The sequence below is a fragment of the Corvus brachyrhynchos genome, unplaced genomic scaffold, assembly GCF_000691975.1.
Source record: "Corvus brachyrhynchos isolate BGI_N302 unplaced genomic scaffold, ASM69197v1 scaffold22, whole genome shotgun sequence".
Lineage (NCBI taxonomy): Eukaryota > Metazoa > Chordata > Aves > Passeriformes > Corvidae > Corvus > Corvus brachyrhynchos.
Genome location: NW_008238355.1, coordinates 7645423 through 7669892, shown reverse-complemented (window position 1 = coordinate 7669892; position 24470 = coordinate 7645423). Strand labels below are relative to the sequence as shown.

General features: G+C 38.9%; 1 protein-coding gene across 5 annotated transcripts in view; it reads right to left on the bottom strand.

The window, feature by feature from the left end:
* Nucleotides 1-22891, bottom strand: part of FAM172A (family with sequence similarity 172 member A) — a 259925-nt gene extending 237034 nt beyond the window's left edge. For 2 of the 5 annotated variants that reach the window (XM_017735439.1, XM_017735443.1), the window contains exons 1-4: nt 7936-8056; nt 4797-4915; nt 3134-3263; nt 2290-2415 (exon numbers count right to left, since the gene is read on the bottom strand). In XM_017735439.1, coding sequence (XP_017590928.1) covers nt 2290-2347 — 58 coding nt within the window. In that variant the 5' untranslated portion in view covers nt 2348-2415; nt 3134-3263; nt 4797-4915; nt 7936-8056. Of the gene's footprint in view, nt 1-2289; nt 2416-3133; nt 3264-4796; nt 4916-7935; nt 8057-22806 lie in introns of those variants that run through there. The other 3 variants (XM_017735440.1, XM_017735441.1, XM_017735442.1) reach the window with 3 other exon arrangements.
* Between the last annotated feature and the right edge of the window lie 1579 nt (nt 22892-24470).

Genomic DNA, 24470 nt, shown 5'->3' with positions numbered 1-24470 from the left:
CGTAGACGAAATTGAAGACCATACAAACTTTCTGTTCAGGAGTGCTAACTGACTGAGTGCTGACTTTGAACTATTATTGTTTCATAAATGAAGATACCATGTATTGCTAAGGAAATACATCAAGTGCTCTAAGTATATTGATTTTTACCTTTATTATTATCCAACATTGTAGCTCAAAGAAAATAAAACAGTTTGAAAATACTGATTTTCTTTAAGTTTGGTTTGGCATTAACTATGTTTCCATCTTTATTAAAACAATTATTTTTTATTTTCTACCACTATTTTTGCTTGGTCTTGTTGCCAGTAGGCTACCACATTACCTAGGCTAAGGACTGACACAATTAACCCTTCGAAATTTCTACTGTTTAAAAGGTACTGAAGATTATCTTCAACGTTCTTGAGGGTGCCTTGATCTGCTCTTCTACAGCTCTTCAAGTTCACTTGACATTTATTCCAGCATCCATGACTGGTGCCAGCTCATCCTTCTGAGTGATTCCACTGGGCAAAGCTGGAGGATCAAAAGCCATCTGGTATGGTTGCTGAAATACAACATCTTTCCAACAAGTATTATGGTTTCTGAGTATTTCTGTGGTATCTAAATGTCTACTTAACACGAGATATTGACTAGGCGATTTCTAAATCTGGCTTTCCCAGCCACAGCTCACTTTTACATCATTTTTGTTTAACAGCAAGTCCCATGAAATTCAATTCATGAAAGAAATCATGTGTTTGTTCTTGTGTACTGTCCTTTGAAAGTTCTGCAGGAGCTCCTTAGGTTCTCAACCAAATGATATGGAAAAAGAAAAGAATTTTGTCATAGAAGTCTTTCACAACGGTATGTAAAAAGCATGTCCTTTCTTTCTCTGTACTTTGACAAAATCAAGGTGGCAGTCTTTAGCACATCTTTCTCTCCTCAACAAAGAGACTCCAGTCACACCACACCCCTTGAATTTAATTTCACTCGAGTTTCCTTACTTTCTTACTGTAATCTATTTGGAGATCTATTCATACAAAAGTGTCACTTACTATACAACAAAATATCAATCTCCTGATTATCAAGGACCATAGTATATGAAGTACATTATGCTTACAGTATGTATAGCTTGTCATGATTTACAGTTTTCATCAGTCTCTAAAGAAGACTGCACCTGTTCTGAGCTGCAACCACTGACACGGCCACTTTCTTCTTGCGCAACTTTTCAAGTTAAAATTATCTAAAGTGTCTTACAACTTTGAGATTCTTTCAAAATCTGATCCACAACTCTCACCTAAGGTCTTGGACTTTCCAACTCAATTTGAGACAGTTCAACAGAGCTGAAAACTGAGTGATCTACAGGAGACCTTCTATAGCTCAATGGGAAATAACTCAATCACATCAATGACACTAATCCTTAATGAAAATCAAACTAATGCTGAGTATAAAATAGGACTTTTACTTCCAAACCTGAACTATAACTTCCTCAAAATATGCTAATTGAACAGAATTGGCATGAAGTTTGATAAAAGCACTACATAGGTTTTCACCAAACATGTCAAAAAAACTCACAACTGAAGAAACACCATCCATATGCAACAGAACACCACTTTCTAATAATGCTTTGATAGAAACCCAGGATGTACACTGCAGTGGCAAGCTATGTTATTTTTTCTCCTCTGAAAGACAATTTAGAATACAACTGTGTGATGCAAGCACTTTAAACCAACATTTGGTTAGCTTACTTGTAGGTCTAACCAAGTTCGTGTACTTCCAAAACCGAAAGCCATTATCTAAAACATGTCATTTATGTTATTTTTTTTTCCCCTAAGTCATTTAGATCAGTTTATTTTTTAAAATATACAATACAAACAGAACTTTATGAAACCAATATGGAAGTCACATCCTGAAAGCCTTTTTCCTTTTAGCATTCTAGTCCAAGAGATTTTTAAAAGCTGCAATATGGTTGCATAATTATAAAGCAAAAGTGTCACACAAATTAAATGAAAACTGCTGCAAACTAAGAACACAAAAGCACCAGTCAACTTTCTCAAACAACAATTATAAAATTTTTAAAAACAATTAATAGTTTATTCTGTTACTCCTTACCACAGACCATTTTGTTTTATACCATGTAATGAAAATACTGATAAATGGGCACACCTTAGACGATAAGCATTAGCTCAGGTGGACTAAGAGTCTCTTCTGGTATTGTAATTTCCAAGCTCTAACTCATAGCTATATCATATTATTTTCCTTTCCTTAACAATCATTTCTGAAATGTCAATACATGCAAAAAAGGCAAAAAGACATACCCTTTAATGCAGTGGTCTTCTCTTTTTCATCTGGGCCTCCTTGCTGGAGCTGAGCCATAATTTACCCAAACTATCAACAGATTTTGAAATACTGAGGTAAATGTAGATTAATATTCAAAGGACAATCTGAAAAAGAACAAGAGGTGGAAATTAATAAATTTACTGAGTTCTCCTTCAATCACTCTCATCTGCTACTGTTTACACCACCACCAAAAAAACAAAAAAATACTAAGTATTATAAACCCAAAGTCTGACCAAGTTTGGTTAAAGATTCAAGTTCACAAGAATGAACAATACCTGTTCCTAATCCTAAAAGGACTTCTATCTAATCAATACAACTTCTTTTGTGATCAGCATCAGTAAACAATAAGCCTTTTAGAGAAGTGCAACACCTGCAAGTCCAAAATACAAGATACAACAAAAAACAAACTACAACCAACAGAACTTCCACAACCTTTATGTATTTTCTTCATCAGTTAACGCCACTTTGTTGTCCTTACTATACTATTTAGTTTTGTTTTAGTAAGACTACATGAAGCACACAATTTTAAACCACTATGATTTCCACAATACATTATCGGTATTGAAATGTGTAAAGTACAGAACAAATCTCACTGTATTCAAGATGAGACTTTACAAACAAAATCTATTTCAAGTTTCTCCTACTGCACAGAAGGCAACCCAGACATTCAAATCCACAGCCTCTTTCATCTTGGTCTGACACCAAGGGAATGAACTACCAAATCACAATTGCTTCTTCCTACTCAATAAAAAGACTTCTGTGCATTGAATTCTTTTTCCCTTAATCTTTTTTTGGTTCTTTGTTTTATCTGTCAGTCATTACCAACTTGTTTTATTCTTCTCTCTCATACACTTCTTCATTGATGAGCTTGCTTGAACTCTGTCTCTGATGCAATTTGTCAAAACAGTAACAGGATTCACCGACTGTACTACTGGCTCCCTAACACTTAGATCTGCAAGAAAGAACCCCAAAATGATTTCTTTTAAGTAACAGCAGTTCATTGTATAGACAGCAGAAAAACCCCCCAAATTTAGCATAATAAAGACTACTTTTCTATTCTACACAGAGAAAACCTATTAGACATTTTCTTGTATATTAAGGAGTAATACAGCAATTTTAACCCTGTTAGTTATTAACTAAAGAGCGGGTTTGAGGGATTGTGATTTGGTTTTTTAAACTTGGGAGTCTAGAAAGTCCAATATCCATTTTACAAGTTGGAACTTTGACACCTTCCTTTGTAAAGGCTGTTCAGACAAAGTTGATGGGAAACGGCAATACATTACAAAACTCTTTTAAAGATGCAACTCCACAAGGAAAGCTCTGTTTATATTGTGTACTTTGTAAATTATGACATGATTCAGTTAAAATGTGCATCTTTTGGCTAACACTTTAGTCACGTTACCACTCATAACAAAAGCAATCACAAAAAATAACAGCAAAACCACTGAGGTTTTTTGTGCATTTTCTAGTATATAATGTTGTCAATGTAAATATTAAAGTGACTCAAATGTTGATTCACAGACATGGATATTAAATATCTTCCTCATATGCTTCGAAACAGTCCGTTGACAAAAGACTACCAAAGTCTTGTCCATCTTGTTTGTACATTTGCAGCACAAACCCATGTATATTCTACTAAAGCATATAGAAAACAAAGTAATTTCAGTTAAAATTATTAGAAGTGGTAAAAAATTACAATGGTAGTGTTTTGTGATAGCCCAAATTAAAATTATTCTAGTCATATGAAATTGTGCAGTTCTCCCCACACAGTATTTGAAAATTCTTAATATGGCATAAGCTAATGCAGTTAACAAAATACACACACATCCTCAAGACTTGTTGTTAGCCAAGGGAAGAAACATAAAATCTATCTGAACAGATTTACTCTGGAAAACGAGACCCCATCCCCTGATCAAATAAAGCAATGCAGGGACCAGGAATCCTTGCCATTCTTGTCTGTACCATGGATACCCTTCTTCTTCCTTTAACAGATGAAGACCCTGCCACTGAGTAGGTAACAGTTCAACTGCAAAGCTAAAAGCACCAAAATAAATAAAGCCGAATTTAGCTTTGAGAGAGAGAATTTACAGTTCTTTTTGACAAAGTAAAAAACTATTACAGCAGCCACTGGAGGGAGGACTTGATATCATAATGAGGATGGACCAAGCACACAGTATATTATGCATTGTTTCTGTGAATACATGATTTTTTGGAATACCTCACTGATACTTGCTTAATTGAAAAAGAGAAGAAATTACGTGAGAGGGTTGGATTTCTATTCTTTGACGGAGAGGTGCCAAATCCACTACTGATGGTACAAAAATGAACAGTAGAAAATCATGAAGCTCTCTGAAGGGTTGCATATAGGCAAAGCAGGAACTGCAGTTTATTCCAGGTATTAATTTCAAACCCCAGTGATCTTCAACTGCATATACTGACCACATAATTCCTGAATGCCATCAAGTTTCTTGTAATAAATACTTACTTTAAATGTGTTATTCTGTACAATTACTTAGATGAGTCTTTTGAAAACACCTCTGTGGTTTTTTTGTATTAAGCTACATTCGGCAAGCATACTTCCTTAAACACAAGTTACTATTTCACCTGAAAAAACAGTTACAGCAATAAGATTATGTACATTTATTTGTATGTACCTTGCTTATGCATGCAAACTTAAGAATTCTGACACAAAGTATCTTATACATATTCTGTACCTCTTTAACTCCATTCCCAGCAATACCTAAAATAATTTGACACAGAAATATTCTGGTTTCATGATTTCATATGAGACAACAAGGCTGCATTTTCATTATACGCCTGCTTATGTAATTACAGAACTGGTGGACTCACAGACAAACAGTCAATAAATCGATTTTTTAAAAAAATGCACACATAAGAGAATATACACATATTTCATGTTGTTGCCTGTAAAGTGGTACTGGAAGTTTGGACTGCAGATCTTGTGATGGCATAACAGTCCTATTTCTTAAATCGAACTAGACACCATATCATACCCACACATATGGCACACATAGAGAGATTTCAACACACTTAAAATACTCTTCATTGTGCAAATCAATACAGAAGTGTGACAAAAAACCGCAATGTATTACAGCAAATATAAATTAGCAATACCTGAAGCTAAGCCAATATTACAAATATTCTAAATAAAGGCTATAAATTATTGTAGTGTTAACAACAAGAAAGAAATAAGAAGAAAACACACAAGTATCTCCAAACAGCACAAATCCTTCAAGCTTATCTGGACACAATCTGAAGAGGTGTCACCAGAATGCTGCTTTGTATTGCACTCCTTTATTTAGGATATAACGGAATGAGAATCTTGCTCTTTGTAAACTGACATCCCAAGTAAGCTAGGAACTAGTATAGGTTAGATTTGTGCAGTGTGGCTGATGACTGATTAAAGACCCAATTTTTCTTCAAAGAAATGGCTGGGTGACAGTTTGCATTGAGTTCCTTGTAAGTATTGGCTCAACAAAGCAAAAAAAGGCAATAATTTAATCTTAGCAGTATTTTCTGTCTGATTAGATTTTCTCTTTTCCTGCTTTTAGGGCGCTACAGACGGCATCTGCATCAATTCAGGTTGTACTTCACTCTCCCTCATTTAAACGACCATATTTTCAAGTGCTTATTGGTTTGCCCAACTTCAGCTCTGAAAGGCAATTATTTCCAGTCTGCTTTAGATGAAACTGTTTTGAAAATGTCTACCTCTAGTATAAGAAGGCTCAGAAATACATCTTGTGCTCAGTTCTGATGATGTTAATGTACAGCATCTCCACGTTAGAGATCAGAAATTTAGGATCAGAGGATCAACTTAGTAGTGTGTGCTTCTTGCTATCAATTACCCTTAAAGCCTGCTCCAATCTGCTGAAGTCAAAATGGCTTTTGTCACACATTTAACATAGACTAAGACTTATCAGAATTTCCAGAAAATTTACCTAGTTGCCCAGATCATGCTCCATACTGATGCAAAAGGCAGAGGAAAGATGCACAGGAAGGGGATTAATAATGCTAGAAGGGCAGGATCTGTAACCACTTAGAATACAAAGAAACTTGGCAATGATCCTGAAGTCCCTTAAGCTCAGTAGATCTTTGTACTCTACCAAATGGTGGTAGAACGTGCTGATGAAGTACATGACTGCAGTCAGCACTAAAGTCTGAGACACTTGCACAGCAACCACCTGCCAGTTTTATTTACCCCATAAGTTCAAATAGCAGATGACTAGGATCCATGCGCATTAGCAATATATGTCAGCAACTCAGTTATTTACAAAAAGCAGAGTCAACACAATTCCACACATTGAGATCTTAATTGTTTCAGTTTAACTTCCCTGAAATGCTAGAAATTACCTTCATAAAGATATCCGTATTAACACGGGCAAAAACCTGTTGGAACCCTGGGTTTAGAGAATTTAGGTTGTGGGATATAATAATATATAAATATGTGTAACAATATGGAGGATTTGGGGTGTGGATTTGTTCTTCTTCTTTTCTCCTTCTCCTTCACAAATCTGGATGTTTTGGTATTGGGTCAAAAAACCCACAGTACTGATCATGAATAGTTAGTTATTGGATTATAAGTAAAAATAAATTCCTTGGAATTCCATAATAGGGTGATTTGGACCTTAAAAGGCCTTGAAAGTTAGAACTCATGGCCATTTTCCACCTTGTTAACTAAGAGGTACATCCCATGCAGCTGTGTTATAGATAAGAAAATAATAAACATCAATTAGAAGAAAAGCCTGCGTTTCAATCCGAACTCTGAGTAAAAGAACTTGTGATTCAGAGGCAAAACAAAAATAGAGAAATAGACAAAAACCCATGTCAAAATAGCAGAAGAAGAGGCAGTACAACCTCAACATAGCCTCTGTGAAGTTTACAGTATGATGGTGTATCAACCAAACACGAGGTTCAAAATGGTCGTCTGCAGTAGCAACAGCTTTCAGTACTCGTGCTGGTTTTCTCTGGGATAAAGCCAGTTTTCTTTGTAGTAGAAATTGTAGGATAGTAGCTTGTATGGGACTAGGGTTTGGATTTGTGCTGAAAACAGCATCAATAACACTGCTGAGCAGCACTGACACAGCACCAAGAGCTTTCCTGTTTTCATGTGCTGCCAGGCCAACAGGCAGGCTATGGGTGCATAAGAAGCTGGGATGGGACACAGCCAGGACAGCTGAACCCAGCCAACCAGACGATGACACACTCAGCAAAAAAACTTGAAAAAGAAGAAACGGGGAATGTGTGGAATGACGGTGTTTGCTTTCCCAAGTTACCATTACACGCGATGAAGCTGTGCTTTCATGGAGATGGCTGAATATCTGCAATTCCTTATTTTGCTTTACTGGTGTGCATAGCTTTTTTTTTGCTTGCCCTATAAACTGTCTTTATCTCAACCCATGAGTTTTCTCACTTTTACCCTTCGAGTTCTTTCCCCCATCCACTGTTTGGAGCGTGAGTGGCTGGAGGAAGGACTTGGCTGCCTATTGTATTGTTTGTTATGGCTAATCCGTAACACCACAAAATACAGTACTTTCTTAAATACACAAAATATCAATAATTAGGTGGGCAGGACCCTACTTGTGTTGAGGTAGACAGATAGTTACCTAATGAATCAGGCCATCAGCTCTGGAGACAGAAAAAGTGATCCTGCAGTGAAGGGCAGGAGAATGCTGCCCAGAGAATTCTGTTCAGAGAAGGAATTTGAAGGTGACAATTCCCAAATGCCTGAAAAATAAAATGGTTTCAGATAATCTCTTTTTGTGTATTTCTCATTTTCTAGGCATTCAGCCTGCCTGATTTCCTTCAATGCTCAGAACTATGGATAACTGGATTCCTGCTTTACGAACTTCAAAGAACCTTCTTTAGCTTTCTCAATCTCAGCACCTGAGATGAATGTACTGATGACCAGGACATTAATTTCAAGATACCTTCACCATCACCTTCCTCTAAACGGTCAGAGAAAATCCTTCACAAACAGCAGATGCTAGGGAAAATCCAAGGAATTAATCTTTACGGAGAACTAACACCCCATAATTGAAGCGCCAGGAAAAGTCCACGTAAAATGTAATAATGCTATAATTAGTGGATGATTTACTTTCCATTACTTCATGGGCCTGTATCGCAGTTGATGAGGACAGAAAAAAAAAATATTGAGGCAATAAAATTATTTGGAAAACAGTTGTGTGAAATGCTACTTATTTACAGAATCAGATTTTCCAAGCAGTGTACAGTACAAGGATTTATGAGGACTTGGTATGACATTACTTCATAACATAGCTGTGATAGTTTATAAAAAAACTTGGTTTGGATGAGATTAAGATGCTTGTACTTTGTATTGTTGGTTTTAACGGGATTTTGACTTGAAAGATGGAGAGGAGAAGACTGACTCTCAATAGCCTCTTCTCTGCACATACTAAGCAGTTACAGGACAAAAACAGGTTTTTTGGTTTTCTTTTTGAAACTTCATCTTCTCTCAAGCAATCCCATGAGTCAGCTGGCAGAGAAAAATGCCTCTGAACAGAGAAAAACTCGAAGATTATTAGAAGAGTCTTCTCTTACGAGAGACACCAAAGTAATTTTCCAGAGTGACACAGAAGAAAGAGCGAGAAAGTGGGAAACTCCAGGGAAATGGTTTCTGCTTAGGCTACCATCAAAAGCTGCTAAAAAACCCTAGACATATGCCTATGTGCCTAATACTTTAAAATCCCTTTTCCCCCTCTCTCCTTCTTTGCTCTTTAGTAACAACATGACTTTATGAAGGACTGTCTGCCATTAACTGAAGACTCCTGAAAATAACACATACAAATCAGATGGAAATGCAGTGAATCCAGGTCTGTAGCCCAGATCCTTATGAACAGCAAGGCATTTCTGATTCTACTCCAGACTCTGTGCTGAGTAGGTGCACAAAAGGAGACTAAAGAAAGGTAAGAGGTGCATTCAGTTTTCTACAGCACACCTGTTTCCTCCAACATCTTCTGGAAACTGCACACGCAAATATATATCACCACCTCACTTGACTACCCTGCATCGAATGCAAATACTGCAGATGACACAAAAAGATACAGATGGATGCTAAGCAGAATCAAATCACACACAACTGAAAGGAGCATGCAGGACTACTGAAGACGACAGTTCATTGTCAGGTTACCTTATTTCAGAATCAGACTAAAGAGCCCAAATTCCCAAAGTGTACCTACCTCTTATTTGTAGCAATGTCTGCCTCAAGAGATCTGCCTTACAGCTCCTCCCACAGCTTTTCTTCCTGTAGAACATTTGCTTCTTCAATGTTTATAACTTCTCCAAGGTTTACTGATACACTATCTCAACTGTCTTTGCTCTGCCCTCTGCCTGAGAGGCATGTGTTATATGACCAGCTGAACCAAGTACTGCTTAATTTCAACTATCTGGCAAGCAAAGCAATAGCCCTGTGAAACACCTGCAGTCCACAGATTTTCTTCTGCTGGATTTTCATAAAGCAGCACTACAACATACCTCTATACATATATTATATATAATGTGAATAATATAAAGGCATTATTTCTTTTAGCTCAATATTTAAATAAATTTGGTATTTTAATTCTGACTGCATCAAACTTGCATTTTTAGGTTTTTTTTCCACATCAGTACATCTTTTATTTTCTTTCATGCAACAATAAAAAGAACAAAAATAAAAAAAGCAATGCAAGTAAATTTTACTTTCTTTACTGTAAAAAAATATTCCATCAAGTGTCTGTCAGTAATTGTAATCACACTTCTTTATACAGTTTGCTACTGCCTAATCTACAACCTTGCTATCTCTGCCCAGAGCCAAGCCTGACAAAGAGCTGTAACCACAGCATTGTAAGAGTAGCTCAGGCTGGAAAAAATCTTGGGAAATTACCTGGTCTCTTGGACCTTATTTCACTAGGTTTTAACAGGGCCTTTGATCAGGTAAGCTATGGTGCTGCCAACATGAGCCTTAAATATTTCCAGTGAGGGAGATTTCCCCATGCTTTTCAGAAACTTACTCCAGTGTTTAGTTATTTCTAACAGATTTTTTTCCTATACTGAGATGAAATTTCTGCTCTCACTGTGCACCTTTGAGCAGAAAACAACTTCTCCTTCACAACTATCTTCTATGTACTGGATGACTGCTGAAACCTCTCCAAGCCATCTCTCTCCACTGAGGTGCTGGAACGTGTCCACAGAAAGGCAATGAAGCTGGTGTCAGAGACTTAAATATTATATTTTATGACTTAAACATTTTCTTAAAGGACTTTTAAAACTGTATTACAAAAGCTTCAGAGAAGACTCCCACACCCTGAATGGGGCCCTGACTGAGGCCTTACACTGCTCGCTGATGAAGATAAGATAAAGTAACAGCTCAGGGCTGGGGACATTTCACTAAGCACAGGCTTAACACCTCCAAGGTGGAGACCTCAGCCCCAGGGCCATCAGCTGCCAGGCTCAAACAGACCCTCCACCAAAGGGTGGAGGGAGGAAAGGCTTTGGGTATCTGGGAAAAGCCTCTGGTCAGAGGCACAGTGACTGCCCGTCCTCCACTGTGCAGAGCCCAGCTGAGGGGTCCTCACCGGGGGGGGTGTGGGAGGGGGGAAGCTCATCCACAGCAGAAGGGGTGACATGGCCCATCACAGGGGCCCCCCTCAAAGGGGTCCCCAGACCCTGCACCAGAGCCCCAGAGATGATACAACAGACCCGCAGTGTTGCAAGGGACAGTGTCAAGCCGGCCCCTGCAGGGGAGTCATGTGGGCGTTCCCACTTGGCCCAAAGTGTATACTAATCCACGGAGTTCTGCACCCTTCGGCATGTGGCAGCATGAAGCAGTGTGGCCACGGTGGCAACGGGGGACCCTCACCACCAGCAGACCAGATGGAGGGGAGCAACGAGACGTCATTGGGACCCTCGGATGGGTGATCTGCTTCCACCTAATCCCTGTCACCTCTCCCTGTCCCCCCAGCCCCCCCACGCACACTTCTTTTTCTTTCTTTCTTTTCCCTTCTCTTTGCCTCTTTTACTATTAAATAAAATACATGCTTTTTTGGCATCAACATCTAACCTCGTTTGGTTTTAATCTCATTTCTGGGGATATTTTGAACCTTCTAAGTTCTTTTCGGTTTATGCTCAGAGACTTAACTTACTTTGCTTTTCTGGGTTTAAACCGGATCGTAACAGCTCGTGATGGGTCTGGAGCACAAGCATTATGAGCATTGGCTGAGGGAGCTGGGGGTGTTTAGCCTGGAGAAAAGAAGGCTTGGGAGGACCTTCTTGCTTTCTACAACAAAGTGGGGGTTGGTCTTTTCTCAAAAATAACAAGAGAAAATGGCCTCAAGATGCACAAAGGGAAGTTTAGATCAGATATTTGAAAAATTTCTGCTCTGGAAAGGTTGTCAAGCACTGAAACAGGCTGCCAGGGGTAGTGGTAGAATCACCATCCCTGGAGATATTTACAAGATGTGTGGATGTGGCACTTAGGAACATCATTTTTGGGGGGACTTGGGTTACACAGTTGAACTCGAAGATGTCTTTTCCAACCTAAACAATTTCCTTGAACTTTTCTTCAAATGTTGAGTTCTCTAACATGCTAACCATCCTTCTAACATACAAATCATCCTGGTGGCCAACTGCTGGACCATCTCCAATTTTTCATCAATATCTCTCTTGAAATCAGGGGACAAACCAGACACAGCACCCTAGTACTCCTCTTACCAATACAAGAGAATCGGTTTGACCTCATTGCCACAAGGGCACACTGTTCAGCTTGCCATCCAGCAGCAGCCCCAGCTCCTATTAAGCAGATCATCCCAGCCAGTCATACAACAGTCTACCTGCTGTTTGGGAATTACGCCATTGTCACTGCACAACTTTACAAGTATCTTTGTTAAACTTTATGCAATTCCTCCTGGCCTAGTCTTCCACTCTACATGACGGATTACTGGTGTCCACAAATACAGATGATTATTATGACAATGAATCTGGCCATTTCATTTGCACCTTTGATTTGAAAGCCAGAAGGAAAAAATGTGGAACAAGTGCTCTTGTTTTATTCTCAATCCTTTTGCCATACATACTCATAGCTTTTACTTGCCACGCTATAAAGCAAAATCCTTCAAAAAATTAAATTCTACTTGTTTGATGGACTACTTCAATGAGTCTGAATAGATGTATCTATAAGACTGATTTAGCCTCAAGCCTAAACACTGTCATAGCAGTAACAACTCAAAGACATGGGCTAAAGAAACTTCAATCATTCTAAACCAGCATTGTTTGTCCATTTTGTTGAAAGCACTGCATTTCCTACCAGTTTGAAGGAATCCCTACTAAGGGGAAAAACTGTTAAATTTTTGTAGGTGCAGAATGTGTGATTGAGCAGAGATCAGCCAAGTAATGCCAAACTCAAAGGTGAATATAAAAGCAGGAGGAGAAGGACACAGGGAGATGCAACCTAGTTTGACAAAAAAAATCACTATAAATACCTGATTTTTTCTTGGAAGGTTCAGAGTTTCAGGCAGAGAGTCTCTCAAAATCAACCATTTCCTCTTAAACAGAGGCCTTTTATTTTCTTCAGGTTCCAGTCTCTAAGACCAGTAACTCCTGTTACTGTAAGAACTACAGCAGTTCTTACAGAAAGGCATCCACGGCAAAATTCAAGTTATTAAGAGCTAAAGAATCCATCAGTTGCTGTGATGTCTGAAAGGCTACTCACGGTCCTTTGTACTTTATTTCCAGTTTGAATTTGGCTTCAGGCTTCAGTCACTAATTATTGCAACACTTTGTAGGTTAAGTTTTGTCTCTATTTTTCCCTTACATGATTAGACACCACAACCAAGTCCTATCTTTCTTCTGGTAAACTAAACAAGCTTAACGGAGTTTCTTTCCATGAAATTTTGATTCTAACCCAAAGTAATTTTTTTCCAGTTTCTCTGTTCCATTCAATTTTTAAAATGCCCATTGATTGCTGTTAAACACAACTTAGTGATCTGAATAGTGTGGTAGCTAAAAAATGTAATTGCTACAACAGTGTTTATAGATAAACAAACTGTAATTACAGGAAAAGGGCACACAATCCATTAAAATTATTTTACCTCCATGTCACCTTATGATCAGACAGATAATGTCTAACCTTAAAAAGTCATGAACAATACACATGTTTTACTAAGGACTGTCTATGTTAAAATTCTTTACATCAACCTCTACATCAGCTGATCATATTGATTCCCAAGACAAAAATTGATACTGGAAAAGCAGAAATACATTAACAGTGTGCTGCATGGGAAAAATATAAACCAGCATCAGCTCCACTGAGCACAACAGACTCCTGAAAGGCATGTTACAGGCAATATAAACATTTTCTCAAACAACCGACAATTTTCCAAATATATGCTGAAATAGCACTACCTTTAAAATATCATTGTGTAAACAAGAATTCTTTATCTCTGTAACTAAATGAATGCTGTACTGAGCATTATACAGTCACATTAGCAGTATACACACAGGACAAAATGAATCTTCAAAGAGAAGTACTAAATCAACTACCAAGAACAGTTAGAGCAAGCAAAAAATTCTACAAGCACCCACACAATAATGTAGCTAGTCCTCTAATATTTTACATTTTTAACCTACTTCAAAGTGAAAGTTGAAGAAACATTTCAGTTACAACAGCTTAAAAACGTGACATCGTCCAAAGAATGGTTTGTCCAAAATTCCTTGTGCTGGAGAAAGAGATAACCAAAAACTTTCAGACTCACCATGTTTTGTTACTAAATTTTACTGTATAAAAGAAGGGGGAAGGTAGATGGAAAATCATTTGACAGGAAACAACCCTACACCAAACAGCAACAAAACCCCAGATCTTGTGAATGAAAGATCAGCAGTGCTAGACAAAATATGTGCTTCCTTGATGCACATGAAATTTAGCAGACTTTGTACAAATTTGGAAGGTGGATCAAAAAATCTGATGAAGATGAAAAAAAAAAATGGAGAAAGGGACAGGAGACAGAACACTGTCCTTGGAGACAATCAAAACTAACAAAACCCAAAAATGTAAGCAGAGTGGAGAATTATTTGAACTTAAGTCTCAAGTGCTTTAAAACCAAGTCCAGTATAGCACAGACATAGTACTTTTATATTTCTGGTAAACCACATCTTAACTAGCCATTTGTTTAATTACCACGAGGATAAGGTACAAACTAAATGGAAAGCAACTGCCAATTTATGTTGATATGTAAAAATTACTCATTTTCAAAATATTCCTCAATCTTGCAAGCATCAGCTGGAGCAAATTTCTCCCCTCCAATGAATACACCTTTTCTATTACTGTCTCTGAAACTTCACAAAACATAATATTATTTCAAGCTAATACAACTTGGAAAGGGAAAAATCCAAAATTTTCAAAAAGTAGGAAATATTTTCTAGACTATGTATCTAGACTATATATAATGTTTCCCAACAGTTTAAAATGAGACCTAAAGAAACAAAGCAGTGAAAATCCTTTCAATTACATTCTGCTTTAGGAAAAGCATTGCCTGTAGGTTGAGGGACATGATCCTTTTCCTCCACTCTGCACTGCTGAAACACATCTGGAATGCTGTGACGGTTCCAGATGCTCCGGTACAACACAAACACAGCCATACTGGTGTGAGGCCAGCAAAGGGCTACAAAAATGTAACGGCTTGGAGCATCTGATATCTGAGCAGAGGCTAAGAGAGATGGGACTAGTCAGCAGGGAGGAAAGTCAGGGTGGGATGGGAGGAGTCTAATCAGTATCTATTAAATGCCAGAGGGGACAAAAGATCACTGAGCCAGTCTTCCCATTGTTGTCCAGTGGGAAGGCAATATACAATGGGCACAAACTGGACATTTAAACATAAAGAAAAACTTCCTTACCCTAATGGGACTCAAACACTGGAGCAGGCACCCAGACAACTGTCAGAGACTGAAATACTATAGTTTATGGCTTAAACATTTTTATGAAGGATTTTTGTCCATTAGAACTGCGTAGTGAAGCTGCATCAACAGAGCTGCACTGAAGATCACTGCACCCTGAATGGATCCCCTGGGCTGAGGCCTTGGACTGTAAGTTACTTTAAGAAAAAAATGTCACTATTTTCAGGTCTGGGCTGGGGGAGAAGAAACTTCCACAGGAGGACCAAGCCCAGCAGCTGTCTTATTTACTGAGACCAGGTTTGTACAGACATCCCCCACTCCACCAGAGAGTGGAGGAAGAGTGTTTCAGGTGCATGGTGAAAAGTCTCTTGTCAGAGGCAACAAACACCCATTCTCCATTACTCAAACTGGTTCAGCCAGGAAAGCCACATTTACAGGACATTCATGTGAGGGGCAGCCGAGGGAGTGTCATGGTCCATTTAAAGGGCCCCTGAACCGTACCCCAGACCCTGCACCAGAGCACTACACTTGATGCAAAATGATACAAATGATCCACAGTCTTGCAAAGGACAGTGTCAAACTTGCCCCCTCAGAGGGGAGGTACCTGGGCATTCCCACCTGGCCCAAACCTTTATTAATCCATTGGATTCTATGCTTCTTCAGCAGGGGACCCTGACCACCTAGAAGACCGGAGGATCAACAAGACATCATTAAGATCCACAGAGGGGGGATATGTTTCTACTTACTGTGCCTCTGTCACTCTTCCTGTCCCCCCATCCCCCACCTCTTTTTCTGTTTCTTTCTTTCTCTTTGCCTCTCCTACAGCTAAATAAAATATATCAATTTTTTGGTACCAACATTTAGCCTCATTTGGTTCTAGTCTTGTTTCGAGGAATATTCGAACCTTCATGATTCTATTTGTAATCCACAGAGAGCTCACACTGCTCCTCTGTGCTTAGAGTGGATCAGAAAAAGAGGTTACAGAATCTCTGTCTGTAGGTGCTGGGTGTGGGTTCGACAATCACGTTGGGTGTCGGACTGTGGGAGCTTGGGGTGGTTCGGACGGTCGGGACGGATGGAGACGGACGGTGACGAGAGATCTCTATAGTCAGATCTTGGAACATGGGGTTTATTGCAAAGGGCGTGGGTATAGGGGCACTGCTTAGAGCTGCCAGCTGCAGCTCTGAGCAGGCCCAAGAGAGCAAGAGAGTGAGCGGGTAAGTAAAGAGGGAGAGAGAGCGAAAGGAATGAGAGTGAAGAAGAAGTGATAAGAGTGTGTAAGAGTGTCTGAAATCCTGGTTACAATACAATAAATCATCTTCTGTACTGAATATTCTAATTGTCACTAACCAATCTAATACAAGATACAAATCCTATAGCATTTACATACAGCCTGTAAGAGTTCTTATATTACCATAGAGTGTTACATCTTAACTTCTAAAAACTACTCTTTGGACCCCTTCTGCTGAGCTAGTAGGGTCTGCTCTGACCCTTGGACCTGCTTGCAATCAGAGGGTATTGTTCGATCAAGAGGGGATTACCTTCAGTCGGCCATACCATTGTTTTCCAGTTGTTCAGTAACTAAGACTTGGTATTTCAAAAATGGCTTTCATTTCGATGTTGCCTGTAGTTTTCATATTCCCAAAATCTTTTGTCAGGCAATCATATTTATAAGGCTTTCCTGTTTCATCTTCCCCAACATCTGTCCTTGGAGATACTCAAAACTTACACTGCCACAAGTAATCAGCTCTAGCTAATCCTTCTCTGAGCACTGGGATGGACTAGACTATTTCCAGAGGTCCCTGCCAATGTCAACAACTCTACCATTCTGTGAAGATAAGAAAAAGCAAAAGTGCACACCAAATGAATATACAGAAAGTGTGTGTGTGTGTGTGTGTATACCTCCATTTACAAGTTAGTCACCTCCCACAGCAGCAATGACCAGCAATGATCATAACAAGGGATGTGAGAATCATTACCAGCAGTGTCTGGCTGAGCAAGAATTAAGAGCTCATGGTCTCAGGGGTCTCAGTTTTGTGTTCTCGGGAATTCCTTTCTGATTTGAGTTAATTTGCATAAAAAAGCCAAAATTTCTCATAACAAAAATGTCAAAACCCTCAGGGCCACAGCCATGACAAATTTGTGAAGGCTGACGATATGTGATATTATTCATTCTATTGGCAACCACTCAAAATTCTAAGTGTACTAAAATACCTTCAAGGTGGTTAAAATCACTCTGCAGATGAATAAAATCTTATATACTATCATGTTTCCATAGATGATAGCATAGGCTTAGTATTTGTGCCTTCCTTACCAAAAGACCCACTACCAAAACAATGCCAAGTCCACAAGTATCAGGGAATACCAAAATGAAGACTGCCTGCACAAAAAATGTTCAGCACCTGTGCACTGAAGTCCAGTCGCATACAAAAAACAAAGTGAATAAAGAGGAAAGAAGTGATCTCTACTCCTGACTACTTCTCTAAGGTAGCGTCATTTGTATCTAACTTTCTGTCCAACACAGTCTTGGCAAGCTCCTTTAGGCACCACCCTGACCCACTGTGAACATCCACGGGTTGCAGGGATACAGCCTTGACCAGCAGCAGGTCCATCTCAGAGTTGGCTGGCACTGGGTCTACTGGACATGTGGGAAGCTTCTAGCAGCTTCTCACAAAAGCCACACCTGCAGACCCCTGCTACTAAAACCTTGCCACACAAACCCAACACAGAACGCATGCATAATCATATCTAATTTTTTTTTCCACTGCACTTCTGCCTTTGTCAGTGCACTGAATGAAGGTGCTCACTTAATAAGGAGACACTCAGTATTTTGTCTAACCTTCCTCTTGAGTTTTAAATACAACACTCACGTTTCTCCCAACCCCAACTCCTCCTCTCCCATAAAGTGCCTTTCAACCATCCTATTTCTCTCACAAGCTCCCTGTTTTACTCGGCCTCACATTCCAGCCTGAGAGCTTCTAGTGCCACTCCATTCCTTCCCCAAGTTTTCATTTGTCTTTTCATTTCAAGAGCTTTCAGAGACACTGCCAACTCAACTCCTTGTTCCCAAGCTCCCTTTGTCCACACTGCTCCAGTCCCGTGGTTTCATTCATCCTGCCATTACAGAATGAGTATAGGAATGACAAAGCCAATCAAGCACTTTCCTCAGATCACTCTCCCTGTTGTCCACTAACACTGGACATCCTCACCACAGTCCTGTGGCAGAACAAGCACAGTCAATTGTTCTGTGGTGCTGGCAGGCATGCCCAAACAAGGAGAGCACAGCATGTCTTGTACAGGTAGAATCGCTGAGATTCTTACACACTGATAACTGAGGTTGATACCTGACGCAACAGTAGACTTTACCAAGTATCTTCTTTCTAATCCAAAACACCAAGGCACCGCAACACAGCACTATGTATATGGTAAGGTATACCTTGTACAAATCTATATATACCTTTGGAGGTCAACTAAGAGGTATTACCAGAATGTGCTGCTTAGGCACTTGTCAAGTTTTGAAGATGTGCAACAATGGTGATTCCATGACTTCTCTGGGCTCCACTCCCATATTTGACCATGTCCACAGTAAATTTTTTGGGGGAGGTATATCTACCATCATTTCCCATAAAGTAAAACATTAAAACCTATCTGCTGCCCTATACTGTTAAACGTAAATGCAATTTAGGACAACCAACCAAAGAAAAAATACTACATTATCTACACCATGCTCCTTTTCTAGAAAGTTAGATAGTTTAACATTCCCACAGAAATAAAGCTTTGTTACATTCCTGTTAGCAGCAATCTCTAAAGATCACACTTCTCTGGAATTTTCTAAACAATGTTCTTAAAAATGTTGCCTAGGGACATTACTAGGAAGGCAAAATCAGAGCTTCTCAAAATAAACACGCTACTAGCTTTGAAAAATTCAGTGTCTGAAACAAGCCAGGTAATAGTTTTATCTTTCATCTCAAGAAAATGCAGGCATGGGTTGACATCCTTAAGGAACTAGATTTCCCATCTCAGCATATTTCTATCCCTTCATTCCTCCTTCAACCAAATACCTCACACAGGCAAAAATTCAAGCTTCTGGGTTTTTTGGTGTAGTCCTCTCACAATTATTCCTTAGGGAGTTATCCTAATTTTTATGACTACTTAAATACTCACCAGAAAGAAAGACAAGGATAATAGAACTAATAGAACAAAGAATGAAAATATAAAAAAAAAAAAATCTTTAATTGCCCAGAGAATTATGTTGGAAAGATAATGAACAAGAACTTAGAGCTCTCCTGCAGGAATGTACATGCAACCTATTTGATGTTAGTGAAGTTGATGGGATGATTCACATGAATGTAATGCTACAATTCAAGAGATATAACCTATTTAGAAAGAGCAACAACAGAGAACAAATGGTACTGTGTGCCAAAAATGTCACTGTCTGTTTCTGAGTCACTGACAATAAAAAAATCATGTCTTAATAAAGAAAGTACAAGTCAGGATACTAGCTGGGGTTTGCTACAGATACAAAATCTCACACAGCAAGGTGGTTAGGCACGTACTGCTTCTTGATGGAAATAAAAGTTTCATTATCACAGTGGACATAACACAGAGTGAAATAACCTGGAGCCTTCATGCTGCTATTATCAGAACACGCTTAAAGTTTCTAAAAATTGAGGACAATTTCTTATACTGAGAAATGTTAAATCCAAGCCAAGGGAATGCTATGTTCAACTTCATCCAGGCAGATAACAAGTACCCCACTGTTTCACAGAGAGCAAATACAGAACAAAGACCCTTCCTGCCCCCAGGTCTTAGAATCAAAAGACATATTCGCAAACACATCTTTGCAAAACGACTTTAGTAGTCCCACCCCCTACCCATGCTATCCCCAGAACTGTTTGTACCAATGCACAGAGAATCGGTTCAGGGAATCATATCTGAGTTAAACCAAAACAGGGACTTGATCTGAGTTAAAACTACCTTCCTTTCTTTCTTTTCCCTCACCTCCTCCTTTTTTTAAAGGCTATACTTCCAATTTATCAATTTTCAGATTTAGTTCATTACCTGGTACAACTGAGTTGACAGAACAGGAATACAGCTGCTGCTTAAAAACTTTTTTAGCCTGATTTGCCAACATGGCCAAGAAAGAAATATAGAGAAAGCAAAAGAAGGACTCAAGAAGTGATCACTGTGGTAGGAAATAGTTTATGCTTCCAAAATTCAAACTCTGCTTTTTGAAAATGCAAACATTTAAAGTAAAGTATCAGGAAATTGCCACCAATTTTTGACTTATGGATAGCATGTACTGAATGCAAGTTTGCATTAATAGTAGCTTTGATTGTGATGGCTGTGCTGGTTCTGAGATCTTCCTCCTTGGCTTACAGGTAGGCTATGTTAACACATTCCTGCAGCACGGGAGATACCAACATACGGACACAGAATTCTCTTTCGTTCAGATTTTATTTCACAAGATTGAATCATATGCTTCAGTGGGGAGATACTCTTTCAGTACAATGGTCATTATTCAAGGCATACAGACTGTGTGCATGAGCACACTTGTTTATCCCTCATTTCACCAAATTTTAATAATGCTTTTATGTAACAGCTCTTTCACTACGAAGGCTTCCTGTTAACAAATTTCTTCTTCGAAATACCTTCAGACTTCCTTTCAACTGTGGTGCCTGTATTTATTTAAATCTAGCCCACTTAACATTTTCCTTCTTGAGGTGGGTTTGTAACACGTATGTTCTGCAAGAGGAATGAGATGCCCATTTGTTAGGAAAAAAAGCAAGATGTTTTCAAGATTTGCTATACATTGTTCCTAAGAAAAGAAGATAAGATGCAAAGCAAGAACATGGTTTACCATCTTAAGTTAAACAAGGAGACTTAGATTTGCAGGTATTGTATGCTAAAACGTGACAGCCACTCAAATGTGCATTTCAAGGCTTTATAAAGCCTGGCTTGCAGGACTTCAAAAGAAACTATAAGCACTATATTATTTGTTAGGTTTGGTCTTCAACACAGCATTGAAGACAACCTGGAGAGTACCTGGCACTCTGACAACATGATCAATCAGAATTACCTTGGCTGTATTCTCAAACAAGCAGTTATTACTCCAAAAACCAAGACAAAGTATAAAACAGCTCCGAAGCACAATAAACCACCTCTTCATGCACCTAAAACAAGACAATGAGGGGTCCACTATGCCTACTGCTAAGAGAAAATATACCTCAGTCAAGGGATGACAAGAAACCAGAGAACACTTCTTGCCATGTCCCACCAAGAGCTTTAACTACAGACACGGCATAAAGCTGACACAGTGAAGAAAGCTCAATCAGTCAGCAGAATACGTACATTCCAGCTGAAATGTCCAGAGAATTCAAATTAAGTACCTTAAAAGATGTACCGCAAGTGGAAAATGGCAACTTTATGAAGCTTGTAATTCAGACAAATCCAGACCAGCTACCTTGGGAAATAGTTCACAATTTCCAAAGCTATCTTCCTATTAAATTTCATACTTTTTATCTACATCTTGGAGTTGCTTAGGGGTACTTAAGAGTAATCAAGAATATTTTCAACACAACCAAAAACATTTTCAGTACATCCCTCTCAAAAAAAAAAAATTAGCTTAAATGTTGACTTGAAATTTATAGTAAAATTCCTTATGACGAACTGATAACTACCAACACTAAAAAAAGCAGAAGCTGGAAAAATACAGTATGATGGGCCTGACTTTAAATGCACAAGCATCGAGAAAAAAAACCACTAACATTACTGGTGTTTCCAGTCAACACTGGAACCAGCTAACTTGCAGTACAATTGACAATGTGTACAGCCAATTCTTATTTTAATTATCATCTCTTTCTAGATATGCAGTAAAGAAAATTCTTACATCTGCCTGCCTGAGTGTCCTGGTTTTGGCCGGGTTAGAATTAGTATAGCTGTGTTTGGTATTCAGGATGAGAATAATGTTGGACGGTTTGGCTACTGTCAAGCAGTGCTTATCCCAAGCCCAGGACTTTTCTGTGTCTCATGCTCTGCTAGTGAGGAGTTGCACAAAAAGCTGAGAGGGAGCATGGCCAGGACAGGTGACACAAGCCAAAGTGACATTCCACAGAACATCATGGCCAGTATATAAACAGGGGAAGGTACCCAGAAGGGGGATGGTGGCTCTTGAGGGATGGGCTACGTATTAGTCAGCAGGTGGTAATCAGCTGTACTGCACACTACTTGTCTGTCTTGAGTTTTATTTCCCTCTCTCTCTCCTCTTCATTACAATTATTAGTATCATTAGTAGTACTGTATTTTGTTTTCTTTCAATTATTATACTGCTTTTAGTTCAATCCAAAAGTTGCACATTTTTTTCTTAATTCACTTCCCATTCCACTGGGGCAGATGGAAAGGGGAAGGAAGTGACCAACAAGCTGACAGTACTTAGTTGTCAACTGAGGTTAAACCACAACACAGAATAGAAACTGTTTGCTAATAGAAGAGTTTCTTAAATTAACCACCACACTAAATATATTGATTCAGCTAATAGAAGCTAATGGTTGCTAAGACAATACTTATTTCACCTAAGTATTAAAAATCAATACCTATAATAGTCAAATGTCTATATAGCAAGCTCATCACAGATCGGTCTCCTTAATTTCTGCGGGCCAACAGGAACCTAGAAGAATACAGAAACACCTAAAATTAGCTTCACAAAGTCTTACATGGCTCATCTTTCCTCTTTGGATATACACTCAACAGAATACAAATTGTAGTACCAGAGAGGCTGCATGCACATGGAGGTCAATACTGTTCAGGAGAGTGTAATAGGAATAAAAGCAGTTACATGAAGACTTCACTAGACCACAGAGCAGGCCACCAGCCTCACCAGCAGTATCATTCGTTACTAAATAATTCATGAAACAGATTGCTCAGAAAACTGGTTGAGAGGCTTTCACCAACTTTTCCACCAACTGAAGTACAAGGTGATTCAGGATGCAGATCCATGATCTGCTGAAGTCCCTATGATATACTTTCAGCCCTGCTCCCACTTCTAGATTCTCCAGTCCAGTCCTACATCATTTCTTATAGATTCATAGAAGCACTTGGATTTTGAGTGACCTTGCAACTTATCTAGTCCAATGACCCGCCATGGGCAGCACCATCTTTCACACCACCAGTCTGCCCAAAACACCTGCCTGGCCTTCCACTTACCGGGACACGGCACCCATAGCTTCTCTGGACAACCTGCTCTCATGTCTTAGCATCCTCATTGTAAAAATTTCTTCCTAGTACCTACTTTAACTTGACTTCTTTTAGTTTAAAGCTGCTGCCCCATGTCCCATCACTACTACTTATGATGGCACTCATGCCAGTGAGCAAGCTGATGCAATGAGAAAGAAGAATTTTGTATCTCTAGTTCTGTATCAGCTGGATCAGCTTCTTCACCTGGCTCACTATGCAGCCAGCTGATCTTCTGCATGGCTTGGAGCAATAGGCAGGAAGCAGAGAGGAGTGCTGCCTATTCCACCAACAGGGATCTAATGTGAACAGGCTGTGACACTGCACCCTGGGCACTTTTTTTAACAGAGTGGGTCTGCAGCTGGACATAAATAACTTTTGGTCCCAGTCTAATTCATAGAAGCAGTCAGCCATAAAACAAAAATCATTACCACAACTAATGTACTAATAAGTAACTGATGATGAGCTGAGCAGAAAGGCAAGGATGATATAAAAGTGAATGTTATCTTTTCACCTTTCAATCAAACTCAGCTACATTACAAAAAACAGCGTAAGGAATGCTGTTAGTAGCTAAATATTAAGTTCTCAAAGTCCACACAGCACACAAAATGCTGAAAAATAACCATGAAAAATAAAAAATTTAAACCTATTAAATTGTACTCTGAGAATTCTACTCAGTACAAATCTGTGAAACTGATCTACAGGCTAAGTAGATACATGTACTTATAAAGAGAAAAAAATTTCCTTCTAAGGCACCAAACAAATTCACAGAGCAGTATTAAATTTCATAAGAGGATGTTTTTATGTCCATTGTTAACCAATTTGTTTCAGTAAGCTTGTGGAAAAAAATGTTAAAAAGATATCTATTCATTCTTTGTATGTATGCTTTATTTTAAAGAATTCCAGTAATCTATTGAAAATCTAAAAAACTCCTCAGTCATGACAGCACATTGTTCCCCAAAGGAACAGTGGGTCAGATTCAAAGTACCAGCAATAGAGTTGTATTCAGAACTTTTTCTATAGAGCC